Source organism: Phyllostomus hastatus, unplaced genomic scaffold (assembly GCF_019186645.2).
Source record: "Phyllostomus hastatus isolate PE091 unplaced genomic scaffold, TTU_PhHast_1.1 phas_contig_210, whole genome shotgun sequence".
Lineage (NCBI taxonomy): Eukaryota > Metazoa > Chordata > Mammalia > Chiroptera > Phyllostomidae > Phyllostomus > Phyllostomus hastatus.
This window is the reverse complement of record NW_025333737.1, coordinates 37,402,599-37,424,256: the sequence shown is the minus strand read 5'-3', so window position 1 is coordinate 37,424,256 and position 21,658 is coordinate 37,402,599. Positions and strand designations below refer to the sequence as shown.

Genomic DNA, 21,658 nt, shown 5'->3' with positions numbered 1-21,658 from the left:
GGCATCCTCCAGGAAGGAGAGAGCCAGCAGCCATCCCCTGACCCCAGAGCGCAAGAACGCCTTTTTAATTTCAAATCTTCTCCCCCATAATTCCTTGCAGGCATCCGGCTTCTCAGCCAATCCCGTCCTAGGCTGCTTACCGTTGCCTGGCAAACTCCTCCCACGGCCCCTCCTACTCATCCCCCGTGCTGTGATCAGATCTCTGTATCAGATAGGGCTGGGGTCCCCAACCTCCCGGACACGGACTGTCTGTTGGGAACCGGACTGCACAGCAGGAGGTGAGCCTGAACGCGATGCCCTGGAACCATCCTGAAACCATCCCCGCTCCCCGGTCTTCGGAATAATCGTCTTCCACGAAACCGTTCCCTGGTGCCCAGAAGGTTGGGGACGGCTGACTTGAGAGCACACCTCTGCAGGAGTAGGTGTGACCGGGAGACTGCCCACGCTGGTGCCGGGGAGGACTTGGGGGACTGGGAACCACACACGCTGCCACTCTGGGAATTAGTTTCTCAGTTTCTTAAAAGCTACATGTGCCCTGGCTGGTGTGGCTCAGCGGACTGAGCGTGGGCCTGTGAACTGGAAGGGTTTGATTCCCAGTCAGGGCCCACGCCTGGGTTGCAGGCCAGGGCCCCAGTAGGGGGCGCTCCAGAGGCAACCACATGTTGATGTTTCTTTCCCTGCCTTCCCTTCTCTGTAAAAATAAATAAAAATAAAAAATATTTTTAAAAAAGAGCTACATGCACAGTCACCATATGGCCCAGACGCCCCTAGGTCTCTCTCCGTGGGAATGGAAAACACATGTCCACGCAGGCCTCGCTCACAGACGCTCCCAGCAGCTCCGTTCGGAGCAGCAGGAGCGGAGGCGGCCGGCGCCCGCCAGCTGGTCCGCGGGCGGCGGGGTGCGGAGCGGCCACGCAGGGACCGCGGCAGCAGAGAGGAAGAGGCAACGGATGAAACGGCCACGCAGACTGTCTCCGAGCGCCGTGGCCAGGGGGAGCAGCCAGACAAAAAGGACTCCGTGACATTCCTATGACATTCCGGAAAAGGACAGGCGCGGGGAGCAGGTCTGCGGCCGCCGGAGTGGGGGGTGGGGGGGCGGGCGGCGGTGGGCCGGCGCAGGTGCCCTGGGGACGTCCTCCGACTGCACGAGGAATTGCTTTTACTACCCCCGCCGGGATTTCCTTTGCTTGTCTCTCAGGACAGCCAGAGCACGGAACGTCATCCTGCCATAAAAACGCAGAACATTTTCTCCTTGCCACCGCAGACCAGTACGTTCCGTTAAAAAGAAGCAGATCACGGAGCTCTGCACAGAGTGGTTCTGCGTTTGCTAACTCCAGCTATGTCTGGAAATACATACGCGTCTATCGTTTGCTCCGTAAGTGCCTGTCGGTTACGTAAGGGGACGAATATGAACGGAATGTGTGAGAAGCCGGGGGACCCTCGGCTCTGGTGCTGTCCCCCGCCCCTCCTGTGTTCTAACACCTCATCAAGGTGGCAGCTGTGCGGCCCCATGCATTTTCCAGAACGGAGGGAGCCCGAGGGGGGAAACGGGTGTGTTTTGCTGTAGGTGAGCTCTCCCTCCAGAAAGCAGAAATGTGGGGACACTGGAGAAAGGGACCACGCCGTGTGGGCTGCCCCGGCGTCCCCGTGTGGTTGCGATCCTGTGCTGTCATCACACGGGAGGGCAGCTGTCAGTCGTCAGTGGGAACTTGGCCTGGCTGCTGCTTGGGTTTCACCCGGACCGGTGGCCGCCTGAACCGGGAGAGGGGAGATTTCGTCTGTGTCACCCTGTCCACAGAGTGGTGCTTCGTGATGGCCGCACCCAGGAAGCCAATATGCCCAGCAGGAGGGACTTTCTGGGCTGGAGCCAAAGCATCTTGAGCAATTAGGGTTGGGGACCCCAACCCTAACTGGGGACGCAGGTCTCGGCTGACACTTGAAAGAGCCACACTAGTTTTTGAACCTGAGCCAAGAGGCCGCTCCGGCTCAGGGGGCGTTTGAAGGTTCTCACGGACCAAAGCCAGTCAGGTTTCTCTGTCACAGCTCCCCTTCCTGGCTGTCCCTCTGGCGTCCCGCTTGGTGGAGCACTTGGGGCCATCTGTGGAGGCTGGCCGCGGGCATCCGGGGTTGGGGCGGGCCGGGCCGGGGTGCCCTTGGCCCTCCCGGCCGCACACCTCCGCTCCCCGCCTTCGAGAAGAGGACATGCTCTGGGCGCAGCCCCCCGAGGGCCGCAGCACTGCTCTGGCTTCCAGCTGAACCAAGTGGCAGCCAGGAGCACAGCCTGCCGAGTGGCCCTCGCCTTCCCCGGTGTCTGTCCCTGAGCCGGAGACACTGGTGAGTTCACCTTGGAAAGCAGCAGCAGCCAACAGGGATGTGAGGCAGGAACCCAGAGGCCCGCCCTGGAGGAGGGGCTGAGCCGTCTCCGGGACACGTATCTGCTCGTTGCCCTCCCTCGGCTTTTCTGTCTCCTCCTGGATCAGACCGGCACACACCCCGATGAGCGACCAGAGAGACCCCGGGAGGAACACCGCTCTCTGCCACCCACCCCCCGTCCCGTTATCCATCCCGGCTCCCGGGGCAGCGGCTTTCGCCTGGACCACAGCTGCGGGCGCCTCCGGCCCGGCGCCGTGGGGGCCGACTGTGCAGCTGGCAGGCCACCAGCGGCAAACACAGGTTTCGTCCTCACACAGCTGGGCCTTGCCTGCACCGTCCGAGCTCTCCTGGTCTCCCCCACTGGGGTCAGCTCAGGAAACCTGGTCCCTCTGCTGGGGGCTGCCGAGGAGCCCCCGGAGCCCTCTCCCGCCAGCTGCGGTCACACAGCTGTGTGGCCGGAGTCGAGGTGACTCCCTCCCTGGCGAGGCCGGCCCTGGATGAGGCCTCTGGAAGCACAGCGACCCTACAATTTCCTTCCCACCCTACAGTTTCTTGGGTGCAAGTGTTGAGAGGTGTCGCTGGCCCTGAAGCCGGTGGCCAGGTGCCAGGAGCGGGAGGTGACCCTGGGGAGGGGTGTGGATTCCTGCAGAGGCCCGGCCCCAGCCAGGGGACCCGTTTGCATGTCCCAGGGCGGGGGCGGGGGCAGTTTACTCTTTCAGGGTCTGGTCTTCCATTTTCCTTATATACAAAATTTATGTATGCTCACTTTAAACTGTACTTATAGTTTGTGCTTTAATATATTAAAGATATTTTTAAATGTATTTTTATATATTGTGTTTTCCATGTATATAAAATAGCGCAGTTTATGGCAAAAATATATTTAGAGCTTGCCTCTTTATTTTTTATATATTGTGTTTTTTGTACATACAAAGTATCATAGAGTAAAAACTCTAAAATTGAGATAGAACATGTCGAACAGGGCAGATTTTAAGGCGGTCGCTGAGTCTACATTCATAGATGTGTACACATGCGGAATTACCACTCAGGCCCCCCGCCCCCGGTCCCTCAAGAGGTGCTCTCTGTCCAGGCGTCTCCCACCATAGGTTAATTTGCCTCTTTTTCAGAACTTCACACAATGGAGTCGGACAGTGCGTTCTCTGTCCCGGGTGGCTTGTTTCACTCAGCACTCATCAGGGAGGGCCCCCTGTTCACGGCTGCGTAGTACTCCACCGGCCGTCTGCATTCCAGCCCCTGATGGTCTGTTGACAGGGTCTGGGTAGCTCTGTTACCAAACAGCAGCTGGGGTTTGCCCAGCTGCCACCCTTGAGGCAAATTCCAGAGGGAAAGCCGTGGTGATAAAGGAAAGGACTCTTTATTCAACAGCGTCACGATTTTGGAATAACAGCTTTCCACACGCATTAGTCACTTAAGCCTGTCAATTAAGGCTAAACTCTAACTCTTTAGTCTCAGCTGTAATCACTTGAGCCTATCAAGTCTGTCAAACTCTAACACCTGAGTTCTCCTACATTCCCCTGGTAATTTTTAATTATCTTATTTCTACAGCAGGTGTGTCAAACCCATTTTCACTGGGGGCCACATCGGCCTCTCCGTTTCCTTCAGAGGACCGAATGTAATTTCAGGACTGTATAAATGTAACTACTGCTTAACTAGGGCCAAGGAGCTCAGCGCTGCCCCCAGGTAGAAACAAGGTGGAGGGCTGGATTTGGTCCACCCACCTTGTGTTTGCCACCTGTGTTCTATAGGGTTAGTTTCCAAACTAAGACAACATACGATACAAAAGCTACACAATTCTGGGAGAATGGCAGGCGTCTGCCTCAGAGTCTCTCCCCTCTGGAACATCCAAACGAGAATGGCCCTGCCACCCTCTGCCAGGCCAGCCTGACCCTAGGCTGTACCTGGAGTTCCTTTCCATCCAAAATACGGCCCGCTGGGAAAGGCAGGCAGCTGCAGCTCGGTAGCCCAGGCATCCTCCAGGAAGAAGAGACCAAGAGCCAGAGAGAACCTACCCAGGAGCCCGGGAGCCCGAGAGCCCGCCTTCTTTTTATTCGTGGAGCTCAGGAGGCATTCAGCTCAGCCAATCCTGTCCCAGGCTGCTGACCGTGGCTGTAGCAAACTCCTCCCACGGTCCCGCCCACTCCTCCCCAGTGAGCCAATCAGCGCTCTGTGTCAGTTCTAAGCATTATTAGGCTGGCCGCTCCTCCTGCTCCGGAGGATCTGTGGGCTCTGGGGAGGAGACCAGCAGGGCAACTTTCCAGGCGGGAGCAGTGTGAGTCAAAGGACAGATGAAGCCAGCTTGCTCTTCTGGAAACTTCCATCAACGCCCACACCCAACCCTAGGCGACAGTACCTGTTTTGTCCCATCCTCGCCAGCAGTCACTTTGATTCCAGTTAAAAAGGTGCCCTAAAAGCAAAAGGGCATCTCACTCGCTTGCTCTGTAAGAATCGACCCCAGAAACACCTTTACCGCTTCCCATGTCACCGCTCCTCTTCTCCTGCATCTGCAAACACGCTGTATGTCAGAGAATCGGGGGCTTTGGCGTGGAAGGGCATGGAACGGAAGTGATCGGGTTTACGCCCGCAGCAAGCGGGCCGCCCTGAGGCTGGTGTGGGAGAATGCGCCCCTCCTCGGCGCTGCTCCTCGGCGCATGCGCCTCCGCCGCTCAGTAGTAGCGAAGGTATAAGTCGGAGTTCGATCGTGGTTCACACTTCAGAGGGAGACAACACGGGAACTGGAAGGCCACGGTGCTCCTCCACCTTCTCTCTCCGGGTGGGGAGCCTCCCCTGTCTGCCCCGCGGGCTTGCCCTCCAGCCTGGCTGGGCCTCAGCATCCTCCCTAAGCAAAAGCTCCCCGGTGGTCCGCAGTGACTTGAGTGCTGTGCATTGACACCGTGTCCCAATGAGTTTTTATCTGGGCACTGATATTGGGGGAGGGGGAGCTGGGGTGAGGAGGGGGAGCTCGGGAGGCTGGGGTGGTGGGCCAGGAAGAGTCACATAAACGGAAAGATGCCGTAATGGAGCAAGACATTCGTGGGCCGTGGGGGTGGGTGCTGTCCCAGTGTGTATGGAGGCCAGGCCATGTTGCAACAGAAAATCCAGTGCTTGCGCTCGAGGTTGGGAAGCCCCAGAGCCCCCAGGGTCTTAAGCAGACAACCCTGCTTAAGGTGGGGAGCCCTCAGGGATGAGAACAACCGAGAAGGGGAGGCGGAAGGTGTGAGAAGTGCACCCCCAACTCAAACGACCTGGAGGCTGCGGCCAGAGCTGAGCACCCTCCAGCCTGAAGGCAGACCAGACCCAGCGGGGAGGCGGTAGGAGGCGCCCCTCCCAGCCGAACCCCTGGGAAAGCGATGGACCCAGCCCTGGGGTTTATGACAATGAGACGAGGGGATAAGCTACCACCTTTGATAGGATGTTTTCATCCTAAGACTCAGAGACACTTACCCATTGCTGGCTGTGAAGGTGGGTGCGCAGGGCGCCGTCTGCAGAGTCCAGAGACACGGAGAAGGATTAGGATCCTCTCTCCCAGCCTCAGAGAGACGGGGTGAGGGGGCAGCCCGGGCCGGGCTTCCGCTGCCCACTGCTCCCCTAGTTGCAAGTCTCAGGAGGCTGGAGGAGGGGGAGAAATAGACAATGTCTCCCTATGGCCACCAGAATGTTACGGTGGTTGGCAACACAGGCTGTGAGAGAATTCACAGACAGAAGCAAGCGCAGGGAGTCAAGTTTTTGCCCCCTCTCCAGGGGAGGGGAGGGGCTGGCGTGGAGACGGACACCAGCACTGGGGGGCAAGGTGGGGAGCTTTGAGTTTCTACTGGGTTATAATTGGATTTAAAGGGGGTGAAGAGCTGCTGTTTGTGGGGCCCCTGGGATGCCGGGGTGTGGGAACCAGGGGCTGCAGTTTGCTGCCCCGTCATCATCTGCCTGGGGCTGTGGGGTGTGTGGGGGGGTTAGTCCCGTTCTGCTCTCGCTCTCCAGGAACTCCAGGCCCGGGGACAGATGCTCAGGGGAGTAAACGGGCGTCGTGTTTAACAAGGTCACAGGCCTGCTGGGCAGCTGGTGGCACAATAGTGAACTACGTCCCTTCAGTCATTTCATTTAAAGAGAAGATCTCTGGCCCTGGCTGGTGTGGTTCAGTGGATTGAGCGCCAGCCTGCAAACCAAAGGGTCGCCGGTTCGATTCCCAGTCAGGGCACATGCCTGGGTTGCAGGCCAGGTCCCCAGTAGGGGGCGTATGAGAGGAAACCACACATTAATATTTCTCTCTTCCTCCCTTCCTCTCTAAGAATAAATACATAAAATCTTTAGAATGGAACAAAAATAAAAGAGATCTCTGTATAGATGCCCAAGGCACAGCTCTCACGACACCAGTGAGAGCATTTTGCCATGTATGATGCACATACACATTTTTGACCCAAACTTTAAGGAAAAAATTCTTTTTTTAATTCAATTTTTAATTTATTGATATTTAGAAATGAAACCGATGATCATATTCCAGGGTATTAGTTCGCAACAGATATCGTTATTGCTTTCTGGAATTACACTTTTAAGGCATAAGCATGAGTAAAAGAATTGAAAACATTTATGCAGGTACTCAATTAGTACTACCCACCTATAATGCGCATCCTATTTTTCCCTGAAAAAATGTGGGCATAAAGTGCGCATTATACACGTCAAAATACGGTAAGCGTTAGGTCTTCAAACTGGATCGAAAAATGAAATCTAGCGAAGCCGAGGGGTTGGGGGGTGGAAAAAGGAAGGGAGCAGAGAAGGGAGGCGCCTGTTCTTTACGTTCGAGGCGCTGCACTATTAACCTGGGCCGGAAGGGGGCAGTGGTACTGCGGCAATGGGAAAAGAGACCGCCTGCAGAAGGCTTGACCCTTTGCGGACACCGTACGGGCCTCCTTCAGGGGAGGGTTCCGCTGCCCGGAAACGGAAGTCTCCTTATTTTTTGCTTGTTTTTCGTTTACTGCCGCCGGCTGTCAGTGCCTCTCGGCCGGTACCCGGGGACTAGGGACGGGTCGTTCGAGGTAATGCACTGCCGGATGGAATTTGCGGAACCCCGCCTGGGCAGAGGGTGGGGGAAGGAGGACGGAGTGCTCTGGGGGCCGGCGTTTCAGGGGGGCGGGGCGGGAACGCGGGGGTCGCTGTGGGTCCCCGCGCTCTGCGGACGCTAACGTCTGTGTCCCCCACAGGTGCGGGCGGCGCGCTCTCCGCGCCTCGGCGCCAAGGTGAGCAGGGCCCTCGCCTGGGGCCTTCCCCGGGCGCGCGGGGCCCCGGGGCCAGGGCGGCAGCGACTTCGCGAGGGTCTCCGGGGGCCGGCGGACGGGACCGTCGCCGGAGAGTGCCTAAGCCGCAGCGCCTTCCCGAGTCCTTTGGGTTGCGGCCTCGCAAAGCTGCGGACCCCGAGGACTCCCGGCTCCCAGCCCGGCGGAAGGAGGCCGGATGAGAGTGGTCGCGCCGGCGAGAGTCCGTGGGTGGGGCGGCCCCACAGCTTCGTTGGCCGCAGCGTTGTCCTCCTTAACCGATGCTGAACATTTTGCAAACCGTCCCGAGAGAGTTCGTCTTGCTTCGTCGTCGTTTGGGTTCGGCGCCCGGACCAGCGGCCTTGCTGGGCGAAGCTGCGGAGACGCGCGCCCCGCCAGCCTGGAGTCCGAGCCTCGGGCGGCGTTCTGGGCCGAGCGCGGACCCCGCTCGCGGTGACCTTGACTTACTGATTATTTCACGGAGGGGATGCGTCAGGAACAAAGGACCGCGGACTCGGAGGCGGCGGGGCCGGACCCCGGGTCGGTGTCTCCTCGTGTCTGCGCCGAGCAGGGGAGGGGGGCCAGCAGGGTTCTTGCTTTGCACGAGGCGGACTTCGGCTACCCCGGAGGCCTCTGGTTTCCGCTGCACCAGCGCTCCCTCTCCCGCCCAGCTGGGCCACGAAGAGAAAGGCAGGTCCCTGTGCACGTGCGGGGCTGAGGCCCTGGCCCTGGGATGCTCCTTGTCTGCAGTGGGATGCAACGGTGGTGTGTGTGTGTGTGTGTGTGGGGGGCCTTGGATTCACGGGAAGGGGGAGGACGGTCTTGCTTGGGACCTGAACGGGCTGTTGCCTTTGATCCCCTGGTGTCGAGTCTGAAATGGTGACCACCTGTGGGAACAGGTGGCCTCTGTCTGCCCTGCCCCCCTGCCCCGCGGTTGTGGGGGCCGCAGGTGCCACTGCGCTCATGCTGGTCTCTGCCCTGCCGCACCGAGGAGGTGACCTTCACGTCCGTTTTGGTTCAGGCGGGGGACCTGGGGTCACGGCCAGTTCAGGTCCCAGCTCTGCGGGGAGGTAGCTGTGGACAAGTCAGACAGGGTACCGGGTCCTGGTGTTGAGGGGGGGACAGTGGCGTCTGTGTCCTGGGGTTGGTGCAGCGACCACAGCAGATGGTGCGGTGGAGCCCTTAGCACCCGGAAGGCGCGACAGAGGCCCATCCGACCACCCGCGTTTTGGTCCGCGTGGGGGCCTGCCTCTGGTCCGTGTCCCGTGGAGGCGGGGCCTGGACGCAATAGGGTGTTTGGTTGAGTGTTGATTCTGTTTCTAATTCTAAAGGGGACACAGTCTGAAACTTACCATTTTAAGTGTACATTTCACTGGCACTAAGCACATTCACATGCGTCTCCAAAACTCCTGATCTTGGAAAACGGAAGCTGCCTCATCACACAGTAACCCCCCCTCTCCCTCCGAGCGGGAGGCCGCCACTGCACTGCCTTCCTCTGCCGTCTGCCCGCCCTCCGAGCCCCCGAGCGAGGCCCGGCAGCGCTCGCTGCTCTGAGACGGGCTGCCTCCGTCAGCCTGGCGTCCTCCAGGCTGAGCGCGCCGCAGGGCGACGGGCCGCGTTTGTTCCCCATTGGTCCTGCCGGGGGCGTTGAGGGTCCCCACCTTGTGGTTATTGGGAGCAGTGTTGCCGGGCGTGGCGGTGTGCGGGTATCTCCCTCTCGTGCCTGCTTTCACCGGTGGGGTGTGCACCCCTTCCTGGGGCTACTGCGTCATACGGTAACGGCGAGGACACATTGTTTAAGAGATCCCTGGACCGCCCTGGCTGGTGCCGCTCAGTGGACTGAGCGCCAGCTTGCGAACCAAAGGGTCGTGGGTCCAATTCCCAGTTGGGGCACAGGCCTGGGTTGCGGGCCAGGTCCCCAGTAGGGGGCGCGTGAGAGGCGCCTGATGGATGTATCTCTCGCATCACTGTTTCTCCCTCTCTTTCTCCCTCCCTTCCCCTCTAGAAATAAATAAAATGTTAAAAAAAATTTTTTATGTTTGAAAGTGATTCTCTGACCACTGAAGCACAGGTGTCGGCCGAAACAGGGTATATAATCTGAATTTAAAGTGATTTATTTCCTGCGACTCTAAGGCTCCCAGTATTTAAAAAGTCATTCTGGATTGAACGATGTATACAACCGATCAAGTCAACATAAACACACCCGAGTGTGGGAACGAACTTACTTTAGGAATGTGCAGGAGCCAGGTCGCTGTGGGACGGCACCTGTTGCCGAGACCGGGGGGGTTGTGTTTCGCTGGTTCGCGTGTCACTGGTGAATAGTACTCGCTACCTAAGACGTGGTTTCGGGGGACCTCGTCCCTGTTTTCATGTGTATTGGAAGGGCCATAAGAACACTTGTTGCCCTGGCTGGCGTGGCTCAGTGGATTGAGTTCGGGCTGCGAACCAAAGCGTCGCAGGTTCGATTCCCAGTCAGGGCACATGCCTGGGTTGCAGGCCATGACCCCCAGCGACCGCACATTGATGTTTCTCTCTATCTCCCTCCCTTCCCTCTCTAAAAATAAATAAAATCTTAAAAAAAAACACTTGTTTATATAAACTCATACACGGTAAGGGAATAGTTTGTCAAAGCTATGTCACTCCACTTGGTGAGCTTTGGAGATTCAAGCCACAGACCACAGTGATTTATCACCAAAAGCAAAACAAAAAAATTGATTAAGTGGGTTCTTCTCCAGGTGGAAAGAATGCTGACCACTGAGCCTGACCTCCTCCCCACTCGGGGCCCTGGAGTGGCTGGGTCCTCCCCGTGCCCCAAGGCCCCCACCTCTACCCTCCTGCAGTGTGGGAGGGAGGGGCGACCCCGAGGTCGGGCCTGGAGGTCCAGCCCCTCGCCAGCCCTCCTGGGACACCCTGGCAGACATTGGGACATTCTCACCCGGTCACCCCCCTCACCCCGCACAGTGGCCATACCGGCTGCACTGGCCGCCTGGGTGGGTGCTGGGGGCCTCAGGAAAGTGTGTGTGGCACTCACTCGAGGGATGACTGTCCAGTTCAGGGGTGCAGGCCCCAGGGGGCTGCCCAGGCCCTGGAGTGACGTCACAGGGTCTGGCCACAGAGGGCGAAGGAACCCTGGTCCACTGGTCATGGGAGGCGGTGCCCCGGCCCAGTGCGCAATTGCAGACTGGGCGCCTCCTGCTGTGCGCACTGCAGCGAGTGCCCACCTGGGGGTGGGGCTGGGGTGCTGATCCCCGCACGCATCCTCCCACGTCGGGGTCCTGAGCGAGTGGGGTGCGTGGACGGCTGTGCACTGTCCGTGTGTCCATGGCGTGCATAGCTGGGATGTGGAGTGGAGTGTGAGAATGAGTGTGGGGTGTGTGCCGGGTGTGTGTGCGACCCCTGTGGTGCTTGAGGCGTGTGTTATGGGTGGGCGTGTGTGGGGAGTGTGTATGTTCGTGCTGTGTGTGTGGGATGCGCTGTGCCAGTGCACACGAGATGAATGTGCAAAGCTGCAGTGTGAGTGTGCCGTGGGTGGGGCTGTGTCCGTCCCTCTGGAGCCCCCAGGTCAGGGATCAGAGGACTTCACGGAACCTCTGGCCTCTGGCCCCAGCTGCCTGGGGGGGAACCATGGCAACAGACGCTCCTGCAGCCCCTCCAGGCAGGGCTGGGGCTGTGTGCTGGGCACCCCAGGACCGTGAGCTTGGGGGAGGGGAGGCGCCCAGTGAGGAGCCCGGTCCGGGTCCAGGTGCACCACCCTCCTTGGTCCCAGCTGCTTGGCGGGGACATCACTGGGGTCCTCCATGGGCCTGGGGCCCAAAGATGCCAGCCGTCCGCACCCCCAGCCACGCATGTGCAAAGCAAAGAACTCCTCCTGCTGGGTGTGAAGGCCCTGCCAGCGCCCTCGGGGGCCCGCTTGGAGGGGAAGCGCTGGTTCCAAAGAGGCCCCGGGCCAAGCGCTGCTGCTGGGCCTTGAGACGAGGGAACAGGCTGGGAACGGATCGGAGGGGGCCCGGGGAGGGGAGGGGACCTGGGTCAGGAGCTCGCTGGGCTCTGGGGAGAAGGGGCTCGTCTGGGTCAGCACGTAGCCCTCTGCTGGAATGGGCTGGCCCGGCGCCTCCAGGCTGGAACTTGGAGATACCCGAGCTCCCCTCCCACCTCCATCCGAGCCAGTGGTGTGTGACACCCTCCGTTCTCTCCCCAATGTCACACGGGGAGGCTGGGCTCCACCAGTCTTCTTCCTCCCTTTCGTCATTCATGCGTTCACTCACTCATGCATTCATGTATTTATTCACTCATTCATTCATGCATTCCTTCTTTCACTCACTCACGCATGCATGCGGTCACTCACTCACTCACTCATTTTCATAAGTTCATTCCAGAGCGGTGCGAGGTGGCAGCAGCAGAGCCACCTGGGAACTGGCCGTCAGGCAAGCCCTCACGGACTCAGTGTGCGCGGGTGCGCCCCCTCCTGCACGGGTTGGACCTGACAGCACCCCTGGCCTGGCCACCGGGTCCCCCCTGTGGAGCCAGGCAATGCCCGCGCTGTCTTGAGAGTTCTCCGGGGCCACGTTCTATCCCCGGACACACACACACACACGCCCTTCCCTCCCCTTCCGCACCAAGGGCGGTTGACTATTTGCTATATTTTCACCTGTGGGTTTTTTGTTTTATTTTTTTGGCTGAACAATGTGGCTCAGAGACGCCGGTTTCCCATCGTTCCAAGAACAGCCTTCCTTCCCCCAGGCCCTTTTCCTTTTCACACACAGCCCACGCGCCCACCGCCCCTCCCTGGTGGTCCACCCAGGGCCTCCTCCCCCGTCCCGCCCCCCACCCCACGCTCCCCCAACCAGGACGAATGGGTTTGTTTTCGATCCAAGCAACTGGGAACTTATCATACACCAGGGCCCCCGGGTGGGACGGGAGGAAGCGGCAGGTGTCAGAGAGAGTGGCACCCACACTGGCCAGGGTGGCTCATGACCACCAGACTTGTCCTTTATTCCCCTCGGGGTGCTTCCCGGCCAGAGCGCGAGGGGCACAGGCCGGCCCTGCCCGCCCCGGCCCCCCTCCCAGACTGGAGGCCCCGACAGGAGGGCAGGGCACCGGCACCCAACCCTCTGGCAGAGGGGGAGGGCGGGGTGGGCAGGGCCAGAAGGATGCGGGCGGGGAGGTGCACCGCCCCCCAGCCAGCCCGTGTGTCTGCAGAGCCCAGACTCGGGCAGGGGCACACCGCCGGCCCCGTGACGACCGGCATGGGCTGGGGCTGCGGGGTCCCTGGCCGCCGGGAGACCAGGTCCGCGGTGTCCAGTCCATCGCAGCAGGAGGGCGGGCTCCGGGCCTCCCTGGCGGCTTCTGACGCTTCCCGGTGGGCCTGCAAGAGCCGCTGCGGGTTGGGCGGGGCACGAGGACGGGGCACGAGGGCGGGTCTGCGAGGAGGTGACGGACTTGGGGCGGGGGAGTGGTGAGCAGGGAGCGGTGCGGTGACCCATCTGTTCTCCGGGGGCGGCGGTGCCACCCCCGACCCCCCGGGATCTCGGTGAGGGGCTCTGTCCCCCCCACCCAGACCCGAAAGGTCCCTGGAGTCTGTGTGCTGTGCCCCTTCCCCGCCCTGCCTCTGAGATGCTGGGCCCGACCTCGGAGCGACCTCCCAACCGCCCGCCCCGGCCCTGTCCCCGGGCTCCTGCCCAGGGCCTCTGTTCCTTTAACCTCCCGCGTCAGACCATGGCACGCCCCCGTGTCACCTCGGCTGGGGCTGCCCGCTGCCTCCCCCCCCCCCCCCCGGCCTCTGAGCACATCCGGGTTCTTTCTCGTCAGGCGCCCCCACAGCCAGCCCCACCGCGGGGCCTCCCGCTTGCCCTCCCCTGCCCCGGCTCTCATCCCCAGGGCTGGCCGGCCGGCTCCTCATCGTGCAGGGCTCACCCCAAACCCACATCCTCAGAGAGGCAGCCCCCTACCCGGCCCCCGGCCCCGCCTACAGCCTAGTCTTCGCCGCCTCTGTCTCCTGAGTCTTATTCGCTCCCCCTGCCCCCTAACGGCAGCCCCGGGGCTCCGGCCGGGCTCTGGGCCGCTGTGTGCCCGCGGAGCCCAGGTGGGAGCCCGGCCTGCAGCGGGCCCCCGCGGGCGCTGCTAGAAAGAATGACCAGCTCCTCCTGGGGCAGAGGCTGGGACATCGCAGGGCAGACGGAGGGGGGCCTGTCCTCCGCAAGCTGAGTCCAACAAGCTGACTCCCCTAGTGCTCCAGGAACCCTACCCTGCAGCCACCCCCACCGCCCCCACGACAGCTTCTAGATTGTTCTCTGGTTGTCAGGCCTGAGGAGAGAGGCCGGAAGGGGCTGCCCAGGTCTGAGACGGACCCTCCTCAGTGGGGCAGGGCCCAGGTCCACGGGGCTCGAACAGGCCCCCCCTCCCCCCACCTCCTGGGGCTCTGACCTTGCGCACTGGGGGCACTACGCGGCCTTGGCCAGGAGCACTGCAGCCAGCAGCACCCCTGTGGTCAGGGGCAGGAGGGCGGGCCCTAGGGAAGGAAAGGTGGGAGACCCAGTGAGGGGGGGACGTGGGGGCATGTCACTCCCCCCCTTCCTCGAGGGTGGGCGAGGAGCCCCCCGAGTTCATGTCCCAGCACCCCCTCTGTTCCCCTGACCCAGCACACAGGCCGTACTGAGATCCAGTTCCCAGGTGACCTTTGCCCCTGAGGTGGGTCAGGTGGGGAGGGGCTGGGAGTGGGGAGGGTGGCAGAAGATGACTCCAGGAAGGACCCCCCCAAGTGACCACATGGGAGCCCAGGCTCCATGGGACCAGGAGCCCGGAGGGGGTGTCACCCCAAAAGGCCCATCCCCAGGGCAGACCACCCACCCTCTGGCCCTCAGTCTCTGTCCTGCACGTGCCCAGGCCCACCTGGTCTCCCTCCTGCGCTGGTGACAGGCGTCGAGAGCGTGCCGGGGACTCCCGAAGTTCCTAGAAGCCAGGGACAGGGAGAGAGTGGGCAGCCCCTGCAGCTGGCAGGGGCGCCGGGTCCCCAGTGGTGCAGCCCCCTCCGCGTGCAGGCCCCTCCGCCTGCAGCCACCCGGCGGCGGAGTGGGGGCGGGCGCAGGGCAGCGCCTCACCTGCGTGGGGTGTGGGTGACGGGGTGCCGCCGGCCTCGGGCGTGAGCATAGGCAGCAGGGTGCTGAGGGCCCCATCGTTGGCCTCCGGCACGATGCCCAGCAGGCGGCACAGCAGCTCGTACACGTGGACGCTCTCGAAGGGCTCCACCTCCAGGCCCTTGCGGAAGCTGGGGCCCACGGCCCGGAAGATGGTCTTCATGTCCGTGTGCTGGTTGTCGAAGCCGTGCTCCCCGTTGTTGAACTGCACGTTCAGCCTCTGCGGGGCGGCAGGGGCGGGGCGTCGGAGTGCGCACGCAGGCTCCGCCCACCCGCCCTCTCCTTTCCGCAGTCACGCCTGCAGCCAGCCGGCTGAGGCTTCCCAAAGGGGTGCGCACCGGGGAAGGGGGGAAGGGGGGAAGGGGAGGAAGGGAGAGAAGGGGGGAGGGGGGAAGGGGGGGAAGCGGGGGAAGGGGGGGTGGTTGGGTACGGCACGGACTCTGAGCCTTAACGGATCAGTGGCCCAGGAGAGTCCCTCCAAAGACCTGGGGACATGAACGGGGGACCCAGTAAATGGGGGTGGGGGGTAGAGGTTGCCACCCCCAGGCGGTGCCCCCCTCTCCCCCCGCCCCTGACTGCCTGCCTCCTCAGCACTTTCTCCCTGGGTCCCCTCTCCCGTCTGGCCTCCCCTCCAGCACTCCCTGGGCCCTCTGCCTGCGGGGGACCCGGCTCCTTGAGCTGCCTCGTCCCTGTGACTCTTGTGGCTGATCTTCTCATACTGCCCCCTACTGGTGCACACACACGCAAACATGTACACACACATACATGCACACACGCTCCCAGGGCATGGCGGTGACCGGGATCCTTGGGTGGTCAGTGCCCCTCGAATCGGGGACTAGCCAGAAACTGGGGCGCCCTTTTAGAGGGCTAGGGGGAGCCCCAGCGGCCCCCCGGGGGCAGGGCCCGCCCTGGCCCCGCGTCCTGCGCCGGCAGCTCAGCTCACCCCATGGATGACGTAGCCGGGGTCGCTGTACATGACCAGGGGCGTGACCCTGGGGTTGTTGGCGTAGTGGAAGGACTCGGGGAAGGACTCCTTCTTGTAGACGTGGAGTCTGGGGTGCGCGTCCTTGAGGGCCTGGTAGACGGCCTCCAGCCGCCCCTCCTTGGGGAGCAGCATCCCGTTGGGGCCGTAGTCCAGCAGCTCGAACTCGATGTCCTTGAAGGTGAAGTTGGGGAACTTGTGGAACTCCACCAGGTCGCCGGCCTTCTTGTGGACGGTGGTCATGCCGTGGTCGGACGTGACGATGAGGTTGAGGCCGTCCTCCAGGCCGCTGCGCCTGATGCCGTCGCGCAGGTAGCCCACGGTCCTGTCCACCTGCTTCACCATGTCCCTCCTCTGCTGGGAGTCGGGGCCGTACCTGTGGCCCGTGGAGTCCGGCTCCCCAAAGTAGAGCGTGACCAGGTCCAGGCCCTCCTCCGTGAACCACCGCATCACCGTGTCGACGTTGGCCCTCCACTCCGTCTCGTTCTTGTAGTTGTGCAGGATGCCCTCTTTCCGGCTCAGCGTCACGGCCGTGCCCTGGTACGTGACGTTCCCGCCGGGGTAGAAGAAGGAGCCGGTCCGCAGGCCCTGCGGGGGAGGCGGCCTTGACCCTCACGCTGCCGGCCCGCTCCCGGGGCGTGACCCGGGGTTGCTGCCCCACCGCCCCTCCGGCCCGGCCTCTGTGTGCGCCCTGACCCATCCTTGCTCCCGACCGCCACCACGGGCCTTTTTATTTTTTATTATTACTATTGTTTTTACAAGATTTTACCTATTTATTTTTTGAGAGAGGGGAAGGGAGGAGGAGTGGAAGGGGAAACATCAACCAGTTGCCTCCCATACTCCCCCAACCAGGGACCTGGCCTGCAACCCAGGCATGTGCCCTGACTGGGAATCGAACCGGCGACCCTTTGGTTTACAGGTGGGCACTCAGTCCACTGAGCCACACCAGCCAGGGCGAGCCTTTTTATTTTCTGAAAAGTGTTCCACAGCTCTTATCTGGGGCCGATAACGATTTTATAGAGGACAGGGCGGGCGCGCAGTGGACTCAGCACTGAGGAGATAAGGGATGGGCAAGTGTCCCCAGATACGCAGAGTCCTCAGGGCCCCGGGGCTCTGCCCTGAGGCCGAGGCGGCTGGGGAGCACCACCCCCCTTTCCTGGCCACAGCCCGGCCTCTCGCCGCCGTGTCCACACCCAGGCCTGCGTCCTTGCCCGTCTGCCCCGGCCCACCTCCGGCCCCTTCCAGCCTTCACCCTGGTCGTGCGTCCGTCTGTCCTTCCGTCCACCACCTGCTGCTTCACTTACGGAGCCACCCGTCCGCGCAGCCGTCTGTCCACAGGTGCCCGTCTGCCCGCCAGCCTCCCAGACCGAGTTCTCGGCTCCCGCTCCCTCTGGGCCTGAGCCCGGCCTCGGGCAGCCCCTTCCCGAGCTGGGGCGTCAGGGCTGAGTGCTGCCCTTCACTTGACCTGGCTGACCGGCAGCCACATGTGTGGGGCCAGGAAGCCCCCAGAACGCTGCAGGGTGGTGGGATTCCTGGGCTGACGGCACACCCCGCCTCCTATGGCGTCTGTGTCCCGAGAACTTAGCTCCCAGCCCTGGGGGAGCTGCAGGAGGGGGAGGGACAGAGCTGTCCCCTCGTTCCCTTCTCTGCCGTGTTGCGCAGGGGGTGCTGTCCGCCGTACAGCTCCCTCTCCAGCACCGACGGGCCCGAAGGTGCAGTTTCTCTCCGGCCGGGCGGAGGGGGCCAGCCCTGCTGGTCCCTGGGCTCCAGGGAGGACCCGGCAGGGCTGTGGAGCGGCCGGCAGGTCCTGCTGACCGCCTGGCACCCTCCCACCCCGGGGCCACACTTCCCTGGACTCTGTGCCAGGGCTCCCGGCGCCGGGGCCAGGCCTGCCTCGGGGCTCACGCGGTCACGGCCTTTCCCCTCCCGTCCCCGCTGCTGCCCGAGGGGCTGTGGGGGCGGCTTTACCTGCCTCTGGGCCGTGATCCAGATGGGCACGCTGCCGTTGTCCCACCACCTCTGGATGCCCAGCGTGGCGTGGTAGGGCAGCTTGACCTTGCTGGTGGTGTTGTAGAACATGTTGTGGACCACGCCGTGGTTCTCGATGTACTTGCCTGGGGGGAGGGGGTGGCAGAGGGGACGTGGGGTAGGCGTCGTCGCACACACGGCCTCCACCCGCGCCCCCTCGGCCCCGGCAGCCCGCCACACCCTGCCGCTCAGTGCGTGCAGGGCACCGGCAGCCTCGCTGCTTTTAGCCAAAGGCTGGCGCGACCTGGGCGGCCCCCAGGAGGGGACTAATGAAATGAGTTACTGTCCGGCCAGGAAATAGCGTCCCAGGCCGGCACTGAAATAAGCCAAACGGAGGTCCGTGAGGCGTCTTTTTAAATTCACACATGTGAGTTCAGAAGATACAGGAGGAGAGGCCGTGAGGTGTGTGTCCCCCCCCCCCCCCCATTTGTGACACGTTAAGTAAAATGGTGATGTGCAGAAAGGCCAGCCGGGTGCCGACATCGGTGTGTGCCGGGCCGTCAGGGGCTCAGGCCACAGACGCTCCCGCGGGGACGAGCCGTCTGCACGCCCTGCACAGCCACGGCTCCCAGCGTGTCAGAACGTGGTGGTCTTGTCTGCAAATACGGTGGTCGCAGATGTGGTGGGCGACCGTAAGAGGAGGGCCTTCGGGGTGGGGGGCCTTCAACCCAGTGACCGTGCTTCTTACAAGAAGAAGAGATTCCCCGGTCGGGGCCCGTGGCTGGGGTGTCGGCCAGGGCCCCCCAACCCGCCTCCCGGTTCGGGGCGCGCAGGAGGCAACCTGTCGGTGTTTCTCTCCCTGTCTCTCTCACTCCCTTCTCCTCTTTCTAAATCGATACAAGCTTTAATAAGAGAAGGACGAGAGACACGGGGAGACGGCCGCGTGACGGAGGCGCTGGTGGCAGAGCCGCAGCCCCGAGCCGAGGAACACCGGGCGGCCGAGGCTGGGAGAGGCGGGCCCAGCCTCAGTCAGGAGTTCTGTTCCCGGGCAGCCGGGGGCGGGGCGGGCTGAGCACCCGAGACTGCGGGAGCCTCAGACTCACCCTCGGGCCTTTCTGAGTCCCGGCCACATCCGCCTTCTCCAGAAGGCCTCCTGGGTTGTCACCTGTCTGTGGTCACCGTTTAAAAAGGGACCACTGCCTGCAGGCTTTTACCCGCCACCTGTCTCGCCCACGGGGAGGCCTGCGACCGTGCACTGGGCCCGGCTCTGTCTCGCCTTCGTCCCCACACGGTGCCCCACGGGACAGGGCAGTGTGCGTGCCCCGGTTCCCCTGGTTGTCCAGCCCCCCCACCGACCCCCAGGCCCCGCCCGAGGCCGACACTCACCGGTGACCAGGGTGAAGTGGCAGGGGCTGGTCATGGTGACGAAGGCGGGGGTCATGTAGCGGGCTTTCACGCCGTCAAGCGCCATGGCGTCCAGGTTGGGGGTCTCCACGTCCTGGTCGTAGTCCCAGCGGAAACCGTCGAAGGACACCAGGAGCAGCTTGTTCCGGGGGCCCCGCTGGCCGACGGGCAGCCCGGCCCCGGGAGCCAGGACGGCGGCCAGAGCCACAGCCAGGAGGATGGCCGAGGGTCTCATGACGGCTGCTCCGGAGGCACCAGCACCAGGCGCGCGCCTGCAGGGGGCAGAGCAAAGTCCCAGGGTCGCCCAGGCGGGCCTTGTCCTGGTCGTCTTTGGAAATGAGACTACAGTTACCTGTGTCACCTGGGCCTGGGCCACCTCTGGCCCGGCCCTCACCTAGCACCTGCCTTTATTGACTGTGCTCCTCCCCTGAGCACAGTGCATCCTTCCGGGGAGGGTGGGTCCGCCCCCTCGGATGGCCTGGTCCCCACCCCGGCTCTGGGGCAGCCGTGTGCCCTGCTCACTGTGACCCCAGAGCCCCGGATTCGGGCGGACTTCGGGGTATGGGGGCCTCCGGCCTGCCTGGGCCAGGGTCCGGGAGCCCAGGGCCCACAGCTCAGTCCCGGGTTGGCCTTGTCCGTGGGGCGCCGCAGCCCAGGGACCGCCTCTTCCCGCCCTGCCGGGGCAAACAGCCTCCTGGGACAGGGCGGGCGGGACCACCCTGCCGCCCGGGCTGGTGCTGCTGCACCTCCCTCCTCGGCCCCGGGGGGCCTCGGAGCGGCACACGGGTGTGGGCAGTCTCGTTCGATGGACTTGGCCAGCACCGTGGTCAGAAGAGGCGCCCCCCTGTGGCCTGTGCTAAGGGGGGTCCCGGAAAGTGTGTAAGAGGGCGCCTGAGGTCAGTGCGCCGCTCTGTCTGTTGCTGTCTCTGTGCCTCTCTCGCCCTGTCTCTGGGGCTCCGCCTCTCCTTTACCAACCTTTCTGTGAAAATTAAATTCATTGGGGCGACGCTGGTTAATAATGATCCTACCTGCCTGGTGAAGCCCGTCCCATGTACCAGGCACGGGGCTCAGTCCTGGGGACCCGGCGGGGAAGGGGACACAACTGGCCGCTGACACACGCGCAACGAAATCGGCAAACAAGCGAGACAGGAAGAGTCACCCAAAGCAAATGCAGCGGGGAGACTAGATGGGGGGTCCCGTGGGGCTGTGGGCACAGCACGTGATAGGTGGGGGCGGGGCCTCCCGAGAGGGTGCGGGGCCAGAGGGAGATTCCGGGGTCCGGGCCGGGGTCCTGGGGTCGGGTGAGCTGGCAGCAGTGGCGCAGGGCGTGGGGCCCCAGAGCCGCGGCGCACAGTCCCGCGTACTTCGTTCTGGGAGCTTTTCCGCGCGGCAGTGGCACCGACGGATCTGACAGTTGAAGGACTAGCGGCTCCGTTTGTAGGCTCAGAGGGTGGTCGGCAGGAGGAAGGAATGGATGTTGGGTGCTGGGCGCGGAGGTGACTCCTGCTGGCCCCGCGGGAGGCGCTGGTGGCCCGGACCAGGGTGGGGGCTGTGGGAGTGGCAGTGGGGAAGGGAATTTGGGGGCCTCCCCCAGATTGCTCGTGGGGGAGACGGAAAAGGAACAATCCAGGTGGACGTCCAATTCAAGTCTGAGCAGCTGGGGCGATGGTGTCCCCAAAGACCAGGAGGTCAGAGGGGAGGCCACCAGAGGAGCGGAGACTGGAAACAGAGTGGAGGAGGGGGATGCTCCAGCTTGAGGCCTGGAGGCGGGTCACGGAAGATCCTGGATTTGATGCTAATAAAATCTAATATCTAAAATAAAATTTAATCTAGTGTAAAATGTACTGTCTCTGGAGCAAGATGGCTGCCAAGAATAAAGACTACATTTCCCAGCATTCCTCGCAGTGAGGCCACACCATGTGACTACATCCTGGCTAGTGGGGGCCAAAGAACAATGTCACGTGACAACCACCTCCTCCATTCCCCAGCTTTGCCGCCTGGAGCTCAGAGGCCCCCGCCCCGCCCCGCCCCGCCCCCCGACCTCCCCGCGCTGGGGGAGGGCCCGTAGGAAAGCCCAGGACAGCTCGGCCCGGCGCAGCCCCATGGCGAGAGTCAGCGCAGTGTTGGGGTTTGCGTCGCCCTCAGCGGGACGCACGCAGGCAGAGGCGACAATAGGGGGATGGCTGCTGGGTTTTGGCCGGAGGGGCCCTGGGGACGAGGGAGGGGCTGCCCCGGTGGTCCAGGGGTGAGGCGGAGCTGGTCTTGGGCAGGTGCGTGTGGGGCGCGGTGAGCGACCCGGTTCTGTCCCTGCCCTGCCCCTTCGGGCCCATCGGACCTGGGGATGCCTCCTGCTCACCCTCCCGCGTGCCCAGGTCCAGCCTGGGTCGCAGGGAAGGTGTGTCCGGCTCTGCTCGGGGCTCCTTAGCTCAGCCTCCATCAGGTCCCCTTTGCCCCCTGGTGCCGTAGCGCAAACGCCGCCTTTACCCACGATCGCCTTCCAGCAGGAGCTCTTGAGGGTAGGAGTTAGTGACACCCTCCCT

General features: G+C 62.8%; 1 protein-coding gene across 1 annotated transcript; it reads right to left on the bottom strand.

Annotated features, from left to right (window-relative positions):
• Positions 1–12,493: 12,493 nt before the first annotated feature.
• Positions 12,494–19,353, bottom strand: ENPP7 (ectonucleotide pyrophosphatase/phosphodiesterase 7). The gene is made up of 7 exons (XM_045835918.1): positions 19,101–19,353; positions 17,715–17,860; positions 15,708–16,334; positions 14,729–14,984; positions 14,520–14,579; positions 14,055–14,139; positions 12,494–12,996 (listed from the first exon to the last, which is right to left on the bottom strand). The coding sequence occupies exons 1-6, from the start codon at positions 19,351–19,353 to the stop codon at positions 14,072–14,074; spliced, it is 1,410 nt and encodes a 469-aa protein (XP_045691874.1). The 3' UTR covers positions 12,494–12,996; positions 14,055–14,071.
• Positions 19,354–21,658: the final 2,305 nt, after the last annotated feature.